Source organism: Entelurus aequoreus, linkage group LG27, assembly GCF_033978785.1.
Source record: "Entelurus aequoreus isolate RoL-2023_Sb linkage group LG27, RoL_Eaeq_v1.1, whole genome shotgun sequence".
NCBI lineage: Eukaryota > Metazoa > Chordata > Actinopteri > Syngnathiformes > Syngnathidae > Entelurus > Entelurus aequoreus.
The window spans coordinates 9,317,740-9,335,986 of record NC_084757.1 but is presented as its reverse complement, the minus strand read 5'-3'; the positions used below and the strand labels follow the sequence as shown (position 1 = coordinate 9,335,986).

Sequence of the window (18,247 nt, the reverse complement as noted above, 5' to 3'; positions counted from 1 at the left end):
CAGAGTCTTTGGAGGCTCTCGACTGCTGTGCACTACCGTGCTAGCAGACGCTAACATCATAATGCTACAGTATGTGTGATTGTGTGCTCAGATGCTGGCCCAACAGGACTTGGCCCAGCGTGACGAGCAAAACCTTAACGCGACCATCTGCAGTAAGGCCGCTCAGCTGGACGAGGAGCAGAGAAGGTGGGTAGATGTTCTACGATGTCCGGTCTCTTGAAAAATGGTACAAAATGTAACAATTTTGTGTGCAAAACTAACACAATAGTTTTAAAGAAATTCTCCAAACTAACAAATAATAACAAAATAGATCATTTTCACAAAGGTCACGGAGGTGTTTGTCTATTCATGAAGTAAATGTGAAAAGTGAATTTACTGAGGTTGTCAGACATGTTTTTGTTTGCACCTCATAAGCTCCCAATATAATAGGAGAGTATAGGTTAGGATAGGGGCTCATAAAGCAGACTTTCGATTGCATTGATTTTTAATATTTAGAATGCATTAAAACAGGGGTCCCCAAACTTTTTGACTCGGGGGCCACATTGGGTTAAAAAAATTTGGCCGGGGGCCATGCTGTGTGTGTATATATATATATATATCTATCTATCTATCTATCTATCTATCTATCTATCTATCTATCTATCTATCTATCTATCTATCTATCTATCTATCTATCTATCTATCTATCTATCTAGATAGATAGATAGATAGATAGATAGATAGATAGATAGATAGATAGATAGATAGATAGATAGATAGATGTATGTGTATGTGTATATTATCAGTATCGTTTTTGTTTTTTTTTGTTTTTTTTAATTAAATCAACATAAAAAACACAAGATACATTTACAATTAATGCACCAACCCAAAAAAACTCCCTCCTCATTCACACAAAAGGGTTGTTTCTTTCTGTTATTAATATTCTGGTTCCTACATTATATATCAATACAGTCTGCAAGGGATACAGTCCGTAAGCACACATGATTGTGCGTGCTGCTGGTCCACTAATAGTACTAACCTTTAACAGTTAATGTTACTAATTTTCATTAATTACTAGTTTCTATGTAACTGTTTTTATATTGTTTTACTTTCTTTTTTATTCAAGAAAATGTTTTTAATTTATTTATCTTATTTTATTTTATAATTTTTTTTTAAAAAGTACCTTATCTTCACCATACCTGGTTGTCCAAATTAGACATAATAATGTGTTAATTCCACGACTGTATATATCGGTTGATATCGGTGTCGGTTGATATCGGTATCGGTAATTAAAGAGTTGGACAATATCGGAATATCGGAGATCGGCAAAAAGCCATTATTGGACATCCCTAATATATATATATATATATATATATATATATATATATATATATATATATATATATATATATATATATATATATATATATATATATATATATATGTGTATGTATATATATATGTGTATGTATATATACATATATATATATATATATATATATATATATATATATATATATGTGTGTATGTATATATACATATACATATATACATTGTCTTTATAACCCGTTTTGTCATTTAACATCAATCAACATTGATGTTCATCAACATTTAACATTGTCACGTTATCAATCAATCAATCAATGTTTATTTATACAGCCCTAAATCACAAGTGTCTCAAAGGGCTGCACAAGCCACAACGACATCCTCGGTACAGAGCCCACATAAGGGCAAGGAAAAACTCACCCCAGTGGGACGTCGATGTGAATGACTATGAGAAACCTTGGAGAGGACCGCATATGTGGGTAAACCCCCTGCCCCATTTGGGGAGACCGAAAGCAATGGATGTCGAGTGGGTCTGACATAATATTGTGAAAGTCCAGTCCATAGTGGATCTAACATATCAGCGAAAGTCCAGCCCATAGTGGATCCAACATAATAGTGAGAGTCCAGTCCATAGTGGGGAAAATTCATTTTTAGACAATATGATTTGCCTGAGCGGCTAGGAGACACCAAGAGTAACAAGCGGTAAAAAATGGATTAGAAAAGAAAGATAAAAAAATAAAAAATAAATACAAAAAATAAAAAAATAAAAAAACAACTTTTTTTTTTTACTTGGGACTTCCTGTGAGCCGGATTTTGGATGCTGGGGGGCCGGATCCGGCCCGCGGGCCGTAGTTTGGGGACCCCTGCATTAAAACAAAGAAAAACAAAAGTGTTGTTGATTTGATTTGATTTGATTTTTTTCTTTTTTAAATATGCAAAAAAACAAGAGCAAGCCTGATCCAATACAGTGCAATAGCCTTAACAGCCATTGTAACAAAATGAAAACAACAGAGAATAAAAACGTAAAAAATGAACAAAATGAGCAGTGGACTTTTTTATTTTTAAATTTTTTTTTTACATATTTGAAAAGGAGTGAGAAGAAGTCTACACTTATTTAATCCCACCCCTTTTCTTTAAATCATAAATGACTCTGAGCTAGAACTACCTGTTCACTCTATGTACAAACTTAATGAACTTGTATATACATAAATTATAAATATATACATACATATGCACACTACACACATACATAGCCACACCATTACCACTAGTGATCATGCAGTGTTTCCCATAAACTGCCAAGATACCTGTGGTGGTGGGGTAGGGGCGTAGTCACCATGACATCATGGAGTAATTTGCATAATTTATTACAATGATTTGATTTTCTCTAAAAAGGCTCAAAAAATTTATACTTACTAATTAATAATAACAGTTTTGTTTTAAACGTCCATCCATCCATCCATTTTACAATATAATTACAACACTTTATGTACATATTTATATACAGATTTGAACAATAAGTTATTCACTGAAATATATTTATTAATTGTGGTTCTTACAAAAAATATATCTTATAAAATATAAAAGCTAAAATGTCTCAAAGCTCTGCCCCTTTAATTAGTGCATACTAAATAATTTAACTTTAGCCTACTACTACAACCATATTATTTACCAGCAACATAAAGTGAAACAGAGGCAGAGGTGTCCTGCCACAGTCAGTAACAAATAAACAGAAAACAGTAGTGGTGGTAGATAGACACAGAGCTTCATCAAACATCTGATCCACTGAACAAAGAGCTCCAAAAATCTTGAACTTTAGACTGCCATCAGTTTTACTCCCTACACTTAACCATGTGTTTCCTACTGCCTTGGCACCCTTTGTTATATACACATGTTGTGTTTCTAATATAAATACATTTAATAAAGTCAAATACAAATAAGGCAACAAGAGAAGTATCCTACACTTCTCTTTTGTAAAGTAAATCTGAACAGCCGATATGGGCATCTACATCAACTATATCAGTGGTCCCCAACCACCGGGCCACACAAGAAATAAAAAAATAAATAAAAATAAAAAATTTTTTTTTATTTTTTTTATGAAATCAACATAAAAAACACAATATATACATTATATATCAATATAGATCAATACAGTCTGCAGGGATACAGTCCGTAAGCACACATGATTGTATTTATTTATGTTAAAAAAAAACAAAAAATAAAAAAAACTATATGATTTGCCTGAGAAGCTTGAGAGGACAAAAACAAAAACTTTTTTATTTTTTATTTTTATTTTTATTTTTTTTTATTATTTGTGGTTGACGTAATTCTTTCGTGGCAGGCCGCCACAAATAAATGAATGTGTGGGAAACCCTGTCATGGTAAAGGCATCACCCCAGTTGTCTTACATAAGTTGTGAATGATAGGCCAAATTCCCACCAAAAAGTGCAGTTCCCCTTTAAGAAGCAGAGTTACGATGCCATCGTAATGACAAACAGTCCCGTTATAATGTGTTTATGAGCGAGGGCAAATCAAATGTATCCACAAATAAGCGAATGTATGCGAAAGGGTATCAGATGAGTAATAATGCTGCTTTTAGAAAGACAAGCATGTGTTATCATCCATTGTGTACGCGCAGATAACAACATGCACCAGGGTGTGCGAGTGTGAGAATGAGCCCTCTGCAGATGTTCCTGGGAGCAGATGTGGTGCAAATGAAAGCTAAGCTGACACAGATGTTACAAAGCTGTCACACATGGACGCTCGGTGGGCGAGGGTGGATCTAAAGGCCCCCGAAACGCACCGTGGACACGCCGACTCCCAAGAAATAGAAGGTGTTGTCGTGACCAAAAGGTTGCTGTTGTCTTCCCAGATGTGCCCGCCTCAGCCATGTCAACTCGGTGCTGCGGGAACAACTGGAGCAGGCCGGCACCGTCAACCAGGCGCTGGCCGAGACCTGGCGCGAGGCCCGCCAAGATGCGGCGCAGAGCGAGGCGCGCCTGTGCAAGGAACAAGAGGTGAGGTAAAAAAAAAAGTCCGAAAAAAGCAAGAATTAACCCCCTGGCGGAGGAATCCCATTCATAGCCAGCTTTTTACTGTGATTCCTCCAGTTGTTTTTTCCTGTGAAAACATTCCAAGTGCTAAAGGGGGCGGAGGGGGGGGGGGGGGCCGTAAATGTTCTACATGTGTTTATTCAGGGAAATCCAATGACTTGCCTGTGTGCCAGCACACTTCCAGGACAGCGTCTGTTTGGGATCACAATAACATGAAAGGTGCCATCTCTCGCTACAGTCTCCCCCCCCGACCTCGCAGACGGCTTCTTCCCGCCCGAGTCGCCAGCAGGCACGCGTCAGAGCCTTGTGGCGCCAGGCCGCTTCCCTGAGGAGCACCTTCACCCAGCTGAGGGGCTTTGCTGACAGGTGAGTGTGGAGCGAGCCAAATGTTGACTATCATTCACAGTCCCTATGTAAGACAAGAACACATACTTTATGGCATTCTAAGGCCTTGATTTAACCACTAGGCAACTCAGTGGCCTAGTGGTTAGAGCAGGGGTCGGCAACCCAAAATGTTGAAAGAGCCATATTGGACCAAAAATACAAAAACAAATCTGTCCGGAGCCGCAAAAAATTAAAAGCCATATTACATGTGTCATGAGATATAAATTTAATTAAGAGGACTTAAAGGAAACTAAATGACCTCAAATATAGCTACAAATGAGGCATAATGCTGCAATATTAGTGTACATATCGCTAGCCTAAATAGCATGTTAGCATCGATTAGCTTGCAGTCATGCAGTGACCAAATATGTCTGATTAGCACTCCACACAAGTCAATAACATCAACAAAACTCACCTTTGTGCACTCATGCACAACGTTAAAAGTGTGGTGGACAAAATGAGACAGAAAAAGTGGCATAAAACACGTCCTAGAAAGTCGGAGAAAGTTATACATGTAAACAAACTATACGGTGAGTTCAAGGACCGCCAAAATTAGTAGGACAAAACGGCGCTCGCCAAATACTCGAATCAGTGAAGCATGTTTAATATAAACAGTGTGCTTTATAACAATTAGGGAGGTTTGTGTCATGTTTGTCCTCCTACAGAAACCATATTAAAACAAAAAATTGATTTTTTTTCCCCTCATCTTTTTCCATTCTTCATACATTTTTGAAAAATCTCCAGAGAGCCACTAGGGCGGCGCTAAAGAGCCGCATGCGGCTCTAGAGCCGCGGGTTGCCGACCCCTGGGTTAGAGTGTCCGCCCTGAGATGGGTAGGTTGTGAGTTCAAACCCCGGCCGAGTCATACCAAAGACTATAATAATGGGACCCATTACCTCCCTGCTGGACACTCGGCATCAAGGGTTGGAATTGGGGGTTAAATCACCAAAAAGGATTCCCGGGCGCGTGCACCACTGCTGCCCACTGCTCCCCTCACCTCCCAGGGTGATGGGTCAAATGCAGAGAATAATTTCGCCACACCTATACTTCAAAAACTGAAATCTAAGTAAGCTTAAACATCTCAAATAAGGGTAATATTTGCTTATTTTCTGTCTGATGAGATAATTCTTCTCACTCAAAGCAGATTTTATGTAGAGCAGTGGTCCCCAACCTTTTTGTACTCGCGGACCGGTCAACGCTTGAAATTTGTCCCACGGACCGGGGGGGGGCTGGGGGTCATATATTTGGTCATATATTTTTTTTTTCTAAAATGGCGCCAAGTACCAATATCCATGATTTTTAGATGTGATTGCATAAAATTAGCTAAAATACTAGCCTAAACCATTAGCATGCAAACATAGGAAGAGTCAGCCTACTTCTAAGATGGCGCCAAGTATCAATATCCATGATTTTTAGGTTTGATTGAATAAAATTAGCTAAAATACTTGCATTAAATGTTAGCATGCTAAAATACGAAACGTTAGCTTACTTCTAAGATGGCGCCAACTATCAATATCCATGATTTTTAGGTTTGATTTAATAAAATTTGCTAAAACACTTGCATTAAATGTTAGCATGCTAAAATAGGAAACATTAGCTTACTTTTAAGATGGCGCCAAGTATCAGAATCCATGATTTTTAGGTTTAAATGAATAGAATTAGCTAAAATACTGGCATGAAACATTAGCGTGCTAACATAGGAAAAGTTAGCCGACTTCTAAAATGGCGCCAAGTACCAATATCCATGATTTTTAGGTGTGATTGCATAAAATTAGCTAAAATACTAGCCTAAACCATTAGCATGCAAACATAGGAAGAGTCAGCCTACTTCTAAGATGGCGCCAAGTATCAATATCCATGATTTTTAGGTTTGATTGAATAAAATTAGCTAAAATACTTGCATTAAATGTTAGCATGCTAAAATACGAAACGTTAGCTTACTTCTAAGATGGCGCCAAGTATCAATATCCATGATTTTTAGGTTTGATTTAATAAAATTTGCTAAAACACTTGCATTAAATGTTAGCATGCTAAAATAGGAAACATTAGCTTACTTTTAAGATGGCGCCAAGTATCAGAATCCATGATTTTTAGGTTTAAATTAATAGAATTAGCTAAAATACTGGCATGAAACATTAGCGTGCTAACATAGGAAAAGTTAGCCGACTTCTAAAATGGCGCCAAGTACCAATATCCATGAATTTTAGGTGTGATTGAATAAAATTTGCTAAAATACTTGCATTAAATGTTAGCACGCTAAAATGGGAAACGTTAGCTTATTTCTAAGATGGCGCCAAGTATCAGAACCTATTATTTTTAGGTTTAAATTAATAGAATTAGCTAAAATACTGGCATGAAACATTAGCGTGCTAACATAGGAAAAGTTAGCCGACTTCTAAAATGGCGCAAAGTATCAAAATCCATGAATTTTAGGTTCAAATGAGTAAAATTAGCGAAAATACTAGCCTAAACCATTAGCATGCAAACATAGGAAGAGTCAGCCTACTTCTAAAATGGCGCCAAGTATCAAAATCCATGAATTTTAGGTTCAAATGAGTAAAATTAGCTAAAATACTAGCCTAAACCATTAGCGTGCTAACATAGGAAAAGTTAGCCGACTTCTAAAATGGCGCCAAGTATCAAAATCCATGAATTTAATGTAAAAAAAAAAAAAAGTTTTTGTTTTGTTTTTTACTCATAAAGAAATACAATCATGTGTGCTTACGGACTGTATCCCTGCAAACTGTATTGATTTATATTGACATATAATGTATATATTGTGTTTTTTATGTTGATTTAATTAAAAAAATAAAAATACACTACCGTTCAAAAGTTTGGGGTCACCCAAACAATTTTGTGGAATAGCCTTCATTTCTAAGAACAAGAATAGACTGTCGAGTTTCAGATGAAAGTTCTCTTTTTCTGGCCATTTTGAGCGTTTAGTTGACCCCACAAATGTGATGCTCCAGAAACTCAATCTGCTCAAAGGAAGGTCAGTTGTGTAGCTTCTGTAACGAGCTAAACTGTTTTCAGATGTGTGAACATGATTGCACAAGGGTTTTCTAATCATCAATTAGCCTTCTGAGCCAATGAGCAAACACATTGTACCATTAGAACACTGGAGTGATAGTTGCTGGAAATGGGCCTCTATACACCTATGTAGATATTGCACCAAAAACCAGACATTTGCAGCTAGAATAGTCATTTACCACATTAGCAATGTATAGAGTGTATTTCTTTCAAGTTAAGACTAGTTTAAAGTTATCTTCATTGAAAAGTACAGTGCTTTTCCTTCAAAAATAAGGACATTTCAATGTGACCCCAAACTTTTGAACAGTAGTGTAAACAACACATTTTTTTATTTTTTATTTTTTTATTTCTTGTGCGGCCGCGGCCCGGTACCAATCGGCCCGGTGGTTGGGGACCACTGATGTGGAGTGTTTTACTTGTTTTAAGTGTTTTGGTCCTAAATGATCTCAGTAAGATATTACAGCTTGTTGCTGAGATTTGATGAGCTATAATAAGTAAAACATGCTTGAAACTAGAATATCAACTGTTGTGTCATCAACACTCACAAGTATAAAACTACTTTTTTAAAGTAATCATTTCTTATTTCAAGCATGAAAAAAAAAATCATGACTTTGACACAATTGTGTCTCATAATTAAAACAGATGACAGCCAAATGGACTTTGCTGTTTTATTTTCAATGAAACAATAGAAAACACGTACTCATATAGTAGTACAGTTGGCACAGTACAGTAAACTGACAGTTAATATTTAAACATTCAACATGTGACATTTCTAACAATTTTGAACAGAAATAGTTCATGCACATTCAGATAAATTCTTCAAAATTACAATTAAAAAATGTTTTGCCGGGGGCCGGGCTGTATATATGCGCACTAATTGACTGAAAGAGCACCCACTTGGCGCGATGATGTCATGTTATCCATGGAAAAATGCATTTTTAGACCATATGATTTGCCTGAGCGGCTAGGAGACCCCGAGAGTAACAAGCGCTTGCCTTGTTGCCTTTCCAAGAACAATAAATTAGTTTTTAGTATAAGTTTGCTGGTTTCAAGAAATGTAATATCATTATGTCAAGATAATGGCACTAGCATTTACTTCATTTAAGAATATTTTTCAACATATTGAGCAAAAAGGTCATATATTAGTTTTTTCTACCAAGAAAAGTGCACATGTTATTAGTGAGAATATACTTATTTTAAGGTATTTTTGGGTTCATTGAAGTTAGCTAATTTTACTTGTTTTGGAAAGTCTTGACAAGCCACAATTTCTTGTTCTATTGGCAGATAATTTTGCTTAGTTCAAATAAAATACCCCTCATGTTTGTATTTTTTTTCTTGTTTTTGAACACGGACTTTTTGCAGTGTAGTGTGTGTGTGTGACAATCATTGGTACTTTAACTTTATCTTTAATACATAATAATAATTAGAGATGTCCGATAATATCGGCCTGCCGATATTATCGGCCGATATATGCGTTAAAATGTAATATCGGAAATTATCGGTATCGTTTTTTTTATTATCAGTATCGCTTTTTTTTTTTTTTTTTAAATAAATCAACATAAAAAACAAGATACACTTACAATTAGTGCACCGACCCAAAAAACCTCCCTCCCCCATTTACACTCATTCACACAAAAGGGTTGTTTCTTTCTGTTTTTAATATTCTGCTTCCTACATTATATATCAATATATATCAATACAGTCTGCAAGGGATACAGTCCGTAAGCACACATGATTGTGCGTGCTGCTGCTCCACTAATAGTACTAACCTTTAACAGTTCATTTTACTAACTTTCATTAATTACTAGTTTCTATGTAACTGATTTTATATTGTTTTACTTTCTTTTTTATTCAAGAAAATGTTTTTAATTTATTTATCTTATTTTATTTGATTCATTTTTTTAAAAAGTACCTTATCTTCACCATACCTGGTTGTCCAAATTAGGCATAATAATGTGTTAATTCCACGACTGCATACATCGGTTGATATTGGTATCGGTTGATATCGGTAATTAAAGAGTTGGACAATATCGGAATATCGGATATCGGCAAAAAGCCATTATCGGACATCCCTAATATATACCCTTTCAAAACTTGTATTTCTCGTGTATTTTAACACTGTAAACTCTCCCAAGTTAGGTAAAACAAACACAAACAATAGAATATACTTTGTCAGCAACATTTTGCCAACACGCTTGACAAAAAAACAAATTCGATAAATGTATTTTGGAGCCAGCAAAATGTCACAATCGCAGGCCACGCCTCCTTCCAGGACGCTCGCTGACATGCGAGGCGAGTGCGCCTTCGCCAGCCAGCAGCTTCACGCCGTCTGCCAGAACCTTCAGTCCAGAGAGACGCAGGAGAGCGCCTCCAGTGGTACGGAGGCATGGACCCTGGAGAGGCAGCTGAAGACCAAGCTCCGAGAGGCCATGCAGCTTCAGGGCCGCTGGGATGCAGAGAAAGTGGTGCTCAACTCCAGGTAAAGTCCCCCGTAACCAAGAAACTATCGACGACGACGGTTGTGTCCTGAGGAACTCTCGTGTCTTCATGCCGGTGCGCTCAGGGTCGTTGAGCTGGCGGACGCAGTGGAGCACCTTTGCAGCCTAAACAGCGAGAAAGACGCCACCCTTACTAGCCTGCAGAGCAGCTTGGACACCATGGTGAGATGTGAGCAGTCAGGATTGGTGTGTTGAATCAGTTGAAGTCTGGTCCTAATCAACGCTCCCTCTAAGGCTGGGGTCACCAACGCGGTGCCCGCGGGCACCAGGTAGCCCGTAAGGACCAGATGAGTAGCCCGCTGGCCTGTTCTAAAAATAGCTCAAATAGCAGCACTTACCAGTGAGCTGCCTCTATTTTTTAAATTTTATTTATTTACTAGCAAGCTGGTCTGGCTTTGCCCGACATTTTTAATTCTAAGAGAGACAAAACTCAAATAGAATTTGAAAATCCAAGAAAATATTTTAAAGACTTGGTCTTCACTTGTTTAAATAAATTCATAAATTTTTTCACTTTGCTTCTTATAACTTTCAGAAAGACAATTTTAGAGAAAAAATACAACCTTAAAAATGATTTTAGGATTTTTAAACACATATACCTTTTTACCTTTTAAATTCCTTCCTCTTCTTTCCTGACAATGTAAATCAATGTTCAAGTAAATTAATTTTTTTTATGGTAAAGAATAATAAATACATTTTAATTTAATTCTTCATTTTAGTTTCTGTTTTTTCGACGAAGAATATTTGTGAAATATTTCTTCAAACTTTATATGATTAAAATTCAAAAAAATTATTCTGGCAAATTTAGAAAATCTGTAGAATCAAATTTAAATCTTATTTCAAAGTCTTTTGAATTTCTTTTAAAATTTTTGTTCTGGAAAATCTAGAAGAAATAACGATTTGTCTTTGTTAGAAATATAGCTTGGTCCAATTTGTTATATATTCTAACAAAGTGTAGATTGGATTTTAACCTATTTAAAACATGTCATCAAAATTCTAAAATTAATCTTAATCAGGAAAAATGACTAATGATGTTCCATAAATTATTTTTTTTAATTTTTTCAAAAAGATTCGAATTAGCTAGTTTTTCTCTTCTTTTTTTCGGTTGAATTTTGAATTTTAAAGAGTCGATATTGAAGATAAACTGTTTCAAAATTTAATTGTAATTTTTTTCGTGTTTTCTCCTCTTTTAAACCGTTCAATTAAGTGTAAATATCATTTATTATTAATAATAACATAGAGTTAAAGGTAAATTGAGCAAATTGGCTATTTCTGGCAATTTATTTAAGTGTGTATCAAACTGGTAGCCCTTCGCATTAATCAGTACTCAAGAAGTAGCTCTTGCTTTCAAAAAGGTTGGTGACCCCTGCTCTAAGGCAATGGTTCTTAACCTGGGTTCGATGGAACCCTAGGGCAGTGGTTCTCAAATGGGGGTACGCGTACCCCTGGGGGTACTTGAAGGTATGCCAAGGGGTACGTGAGATTTTTTTTAAATATCTGTCAAAAAGAACTGTGAAAAGAAACGCAACAATGCAATATTCAGTGTTGACATTTTAGATTTAGAATTAAGTTCATGAATCCAGATGGATCTCTATTACAATCCCCAAAGAGGGCACATTAAGTTGATGATTACTTCCATGTGTAGGAATCTTTATTTATAATCGAATCACTTGTTTATTTTTTAACAAGTTTTTAGTTATTTGTATATCTTTTTTTTCCAAATAGTTCAAGAAAGACCACAACAAATGAGCAATATTTTGCACTGTTATACAATTTAATAAATCAGAAACTGATGACTTAGTGCTGTATTTTACTCTTTATCTCTTTTTTTCAAACAAAAATGCTTTAATCTGATTAGGGGGTACTTGAATTAAAAACATTTTCACAGGGGGTACATAAACTGAAAAAAGGTTGAGAACCACTGCCCTAGGGGTTCGGTGAGTCAGGCTCGGGGGTTCGGCGGAGGTCAAAACACACCCGACTCATCGTGTAAATACAAACTTCTCCCTATCGGCGTATTACGGATACGGCAATAGCAGAAGTCACACTGACTTGCGGGTGTGTATTTTGTTGTGAGTTTATGCACTTTGTTGGTTTTGTTGTTTGAACAAGGTGATGTTCATGCACGCTTCATTTTGTGCATCAGTAAAAAAACATGGTAACACTTTAGTATGGGGAACATATTCACCATTAATTAGTTGCTTATTAACATGCAAATTAGTAACATATTGGCTCTTAACTAGTCATTATTAAGTACTTATTAATGCCTTATTCGGCATGGCCTTATTATAACCCTAACCCTCTAACCCTGGCCCTAACCCTCTAACCAAATAACTCTAAATTAAGTCTTTGTTACTTAGAATATGTTCCCTTATCGTCCAAAAAACTCTAAATTAAGTCTTTGTTACTTAGAATATGTTCCCTTATTGTCCAAAAAACTCTAAATTAAGTCTTTGTTACTTAGAACATGTTCCCTTATTGTCCAAAAAACTCTAAATTAAGTCTTTGTTACTTAGAATATGTTCCCCTAGTGTCCAAAAAACTCTAAATTAAGTCTTTGTTACTTAGAATATGTTCCCTTATTGTCCAAAAAACTCTAAATTAAGTCTTTGTTACTTAGAATATGTTCCCCTAGTGTCCAAAAAACTGTAAATTAAGTCTTTGTTACTTAGAATATGTTCCCTTATTGTCCAAAAAACTCTAAATTAAGTCTTTGTTACTTAGAATATGTTTCCCTAGTGTCCAAAAAACTCTAAATTAAGTCTTTGTTACTTAGAATATGTTCCCCTAGTGTCCAAAAAACTCTAAATTAAGTCTTTGTTACTTAGAATATGTTCCCTTATTGTCCAAAAAACTCTAAATTAAGTCTTTTTTACTTAGAATATGTTCCCCTAGTGTCCAAAAAACTGTAAATTAAGTCTTTACTTAGAATATGTTCCCCTAGTGTCCAAAAAACTCTAAATTAAGTCTTTGTTACTTAGAATATGTTCCTCTATTGTCCAAAAAACTCTAAATTAAGTCTTTGTTACTTAGAATATGTTCCCTTATCGTCCAAAAAACTCTAAATTAAGTCTTTGTTACTTAGAATATGTTCCCCTTATTGTCCAAAAAACTCTAAATTAAGTCTTTGTTACTTAGAATATGTTCCCTTATCGTCCAAAAAACTCTAAATTAAGTCTTTGTTACTTAGAATATGTTCCCTTATTGTCCAAAAAACTCTAAATTAAGTCTTTGTTACTTAGAATATGTTCCCTTATTGTCCAAAAAACTCTAAATTAAGTCTTTGTTACTTAGAATATGTTCCCTTATTGTCCAAAAAACTCTAAATTAAGTCTTTGTTACTTAGAATATGTTCCCTTATTGTCCCAAAAACTCTATATTAAGTCTTTGTTACTTAGAATATGTTCCCCTAGTGTCCAAAAAACTCTAAATTCTTTGTTACTTAGAATATGTTCCCTTATTGTCCAAAAAACTCTAAATTAAGTCTTTGTTACTTAGAATATGTTCCCTTATTGTCCAAAAAACTCTAAATTAAGTCTTTGTTACTTAGAATATGTTCCCTTATTGTCCCAAAAACTCTATATTAAGTCTTTGTTACTTAGAATATGTTCCCCTAGTGTCCAAAAAACTCTAAATTCTTTGTTACTTAGAATATGTTCCCTTATTGTCCAAAAAACTCTAAATTAAGTCTTTGTTACTTAGAATATGTTCCCCTAGTGTCCAAAAAACTGTAAATTAAGTCTTTGTTACTTAGAATATGTTCCCCTAGTGTCCAAAAAACTGTAAATTAAGTCTTTGTTACTTAGAATATGTTCCCCTAGTGTCCAAAAAACTGTAAATTAAGTCTTTGTTACTTAGAATATGTTCCCCTAGTGTCCAAAAAACTGTAAATTAAGTCTTTGTTACTTAGAATATGTTCCCCTAGTGTCCAAAAAACTCTAAATTAAGTCTTTGTTACTTAGAAAATGTTCCCCATACTAAAGTGTTACCAAAAACATATAACTTTGTCTTGAATTTGAAAAAAACCAACATTTTATTTTTCACTAAAGAAGGGTTCGGTGAATGTGCATATGAAACTGGTGGGGCACATTCTAAAAATACTATTAAAATAAACAAAAACATAACAAAAGTGAAATAAAAAAGCTTAAAGGTTGAATGTAATTTAGAAAAAGTTGCAATGTTGACTAATAAAACAAAGCTGTTTTTTTTCTTTCAAACTGTCATTCCTCAAAACATAATAATAATAATAATAATGGATTACATTTTATATCGCGTTTTTCTATTACATACTCAAAGCGCTCACAGAGAAGTGGGAACCCATCATTCATTCACACCTGGTGGTGGTAAGCTACATTTGTAGCCACAGCTGCCCTGGGGTAGACTGACGGAAGCGAGGCTGCCAGTTTGCGCCTACGGCCCCTCCGACCACCACCTATCATTCATTCATCATTCATTTACCAGTGTGAGCGGCACCGGGGGCAAGGCTGAAGTGTCCTGCCCAAGGACACAACGGCAGCGATTTGGATGTCAAGAGGTGGGGAGCGAACCTGCAACCCTCAGGTTTCTGGCACGGTTGCTCTACCCCAGGGGTCACCAACGCGGTGCCCGCGGGCACCAGGTAGCCCGTAAGGACCAGATGAGTAGCCCGCTGGCCTGTTCTAAAAATAGCTCAAATAGCAGCACTTACCAGTGAGCTGACTCTATTTTTTAAATTGTATTTATTTACTAGCAAGCTGGTCTCGCTTTGCCCGACATTTTTAATTCTAAGAGAGACAAAACTCAAATAGAATTTGAAAATCCAAGAAAATATTTTAAAGACTTGGTCTTCACTTGTTTAAATAAATTCATAAATTTTTTCACTTTGCTTCTTATAACTTTCAGAAAGACAATTTTAGAGAAAAAATACAACCTTAAAAATGATTTTAGGATTTTTAAACACATATACCTTTTTACCTTTTAAATTCCTTCCTCTTCTTTCCTGACAATTTAAATCAATGTTCAAGTATTTTTATTTATTTATTGTAAAGAATAATAAATAAATTTTAATTTAATTCTTCATTTTAGCTTCTGTTTTTCCGACAAAGAATATTTGTTAAATATTTCTTCAAACTTATTATGATTAAAATTCAAAAAAATTATTCTGGCAAATCTAGAAAATCTGTAGAATCAAATTTAAATCTTATTTCAAAGTCTTTTGAATTTATTTTAAAATTTTTGTTCTGGAAAATCTAGAAGAAATAATGATTTGTCTTTGTTAGAAATATAGTTTGGTCCAATTTGTTATATATTCTAACAAAGTGTAGATTGGATTTTAACCTATTTAAAACATGTCATCAAAATTCTAAAATTAATCTTAATCAGGAAAAATCACTAATGATGTTCCATAAATTCTTTTTTTAAGTTTTTCCTCTTCTTTTTTTCGGTTGAATTTTGAATTTTAATGAGTCAAAATTGAAGATAAACTATGTTTCAAAATTTAATTGTCATTTTTTTCGTGTTTTCTCCTCTTTTAAACCGTTCAATTAAGTGTAAATATCATTAATTATTAATAATAACATAGAGTTAAAGGTAAATTGAGCAAATTGGCTTTTTCTGGCAATTTATTTAAGTGTGTATCAAACTGGTAGCTCTTCGCATTAATCAGTACCCAAGAAGTAGCTCTTGCTTTCAAAAAGGTTGGTGACCCCTGCTCTACCCACTATGCCATACCGCCTCGAATTAATTGAATCAAAATCAATGTTATTTTGAATTATTGACCTATCCAAGGTTCCCATTACTTCACATCAAATATTCCACTAAGAAAAATATTTTTGGTGGCAGATTTTGCAAATTTGGTAAATAAATAACCCAAAAATGTATATTCTGTTGTTTTCTTACTCTACCGAAAATGAACTGAACCGTGACCTCTAAACCGAGGTACGTACCGAACCGAAATTTTTGTGTACCGTTACACCCCTAGTTCATACAAATATATATTTTACAGACAGAAAGTTGCACTCTATCCCGTGCTTACATTTCATTGTCCAACATGAGAATGTTTTAAGGGGAATTAAATGAGATCTCTGAAAGGGGTACACATTTTTTCCAAAGTAGGACCCACCCACACTGGTACATATACACTACCGTTCAAAAGTTTGGGGTCACATTAAAATGTCCTTATTTTTCAATGAAGATAACTTTAAACTAGTCTTAACTTTAAAGAAGTACACTCTATACATTGCTAATGTGCTAAATGACTATTCTAGCTGCAAATGTCTGGTTTTTGGTGCAATATCTACATAGATGTATAGAGGCCCATTTCCAGCAACTATCACTCCAGTGTTCTAATGGTACAATGTGTTTGCTCGTTGGCTCAGAAGGCTAATTGATGATTAGAAAACCCTTGTGCAATCACGTTCACACATCTGAAAACAGTTTAGCTCGTTACAGAAGCTACAAAACTGGGGCCGTACTTATCAAGCTTCTTAGAGTGCCATTTTACACTTAAGTCTTGAGAATTTGCGAAATTTAGTCCTACTCTCAAACTTAAGAATAAAAGCTTTTTATCAACGTTCTTAAGTCTAAGAATCACTCCTACTCTCCACGATATTTAAGAGACCTTCAGAGGTGTCTTAAGTGGTTAGGAGTTGCCAGCAGGGGATGGCACTGAGGCGAGAGAGACGTGCGCGAACGTTCAGGGAACGGAACAATGTTTTGGTTTTTTTTGATGACGAGCAGCTGATCAAACGGTATCGTTTAGACAGAGCGGATATTATTTTTGTCACAGATTTAATACTTTTCGATTCCTTGTTGATTTCTGCATGTGTCTGCAGTGGGCATATAGCCGGCGGGGACTAGTTTGTTTTGTATTATTTTGTAGTTTATTGTCAAAATATACACTCCCATTGTCCACTTAAATATTTCCAAGATAATTCTTTATTCTTAGACAACGGATTCCCTTCCGTGATTGGTCATTTCTATGGACACAGAAATGACGTCACCTAAAATTCCGTTTACGGCACATAGTAATGTCGTAATTCAGCTCTGAGTGTGACACTTAAGATTCAGTCCTACACTTCGCTGAAGGTGTGAGTAAGACGCTTGATAACTAACTTTTAAGTGCAGCTTTCAGCGAAGAATTTATTTACTCTTAAGTCAACTCTTAGCAGACTTCTTAGGAGTAATTTTAAGAAGCTTGATAAGTACGGCCCCAGACCTTCCTTTGAGCAGATTGAGTTTCTGGAGCATCACATTTGTGGGGTCAATTAAACGCTCAAAATGGCCAGAAAAAGAGAACTTTCATCTGAAACTCGACAGTCTATTCTTGTTCTTAGAAATGAAGGCTATTCCACAAAATTGTTTGGGTGACCCCAAACTTGAACGGTAGTGTAACTCATGAAATAAAGATGGTTTTTGTTATTTTCTTCGTAAGTGGGCCAAATCACTTAAATTAGAAAACAATAATTAATAATAAAAGATTGAACTTGTTATTAAGTCAGGTTTGGGACAGGTGTGATGCTGGTGTGGCCACAGTGTGCACGTCTGTTCACACTGTGCTCTGCAAGTTTTTGCCTTTGCTCTAAATTGGAGGGAACATTAGTCCCGATGTTTTGATCAACTTCAAGTAGCAGCAGTCTGGGAAGCGTCAGGCTGGTGTTGTTTGCCTTGCCATCACAATTTCCTGCTCAGGAGACGAGGAGAACTGAGGACAGAGCAGCGATGGAAACTCTCCGCGCAGAGAACCGAGCCCTCCAGAACATGATCTGCAATGTCCATAAGGTCAGTTGAAAACAACGGATCCCAAAGTGCTGACTGTGTGCAAACATCCACGTCGTAACACCAGCCGCTGTCCTCACTTGCTGTCCAGCTGGTGGCGGGTGAAGTTGAACGCGGTGCGTCTGAGGGTCGTTCTCCACCGCCAAACACCACCTTGATGGCGGTGCAGTCTGCCCTATCCAAGCACCAGAAACAAACACAGGTCTGCCGTCCTTTTCCCACTCA

At 35.7% G+C, this 18,247-nt stretch overlaps 1 protein-coding gene across 3 annotated transcripts in view; it reads left to right on the top strand.

The window, feature by feature from the left end:
• crocc2 (ciliary rootlet coiled-coil, rootletin family member 2) overlaps window positions 1-18,247 on the top strand; it is a 131,569-nt gene that overhangs the window by 30,428 nt on the left and 82,894 nt on the right. For all 3 annotated transcript variants that reach the window (XM_062038604.1, XM_062038605.1, XM_062038606.1), the window contains exons 6-12: window positions 92-186; window positions 4,178-4,322; window positions 4,597-4,724; window positions 10,045-10,251; window positions 10,336-10,432; window positions 17,936-18,025; window positions 18,114-18,224. In XM_062038604.1, the coding sequence (XP_061894588.1) occupies window positions 92-186; window positions 4,178-4,322; window positions 4,597-4,724; window positions 10,045-10,251; window positions 10,336-10,432; window positions 17,936-18,025; window positions 18,114-18,224 (873 nt within the window). The remainder of the gene's footprint in view (window positions 1-91; window positions 187-4,177; window positions 4,323-4,596; window positions 4,725-10,044; window positions 10,252-10,335; window positions 10,433-17,935; window positions 18,026-18,113; window positions 18,225-18,247) is intronic.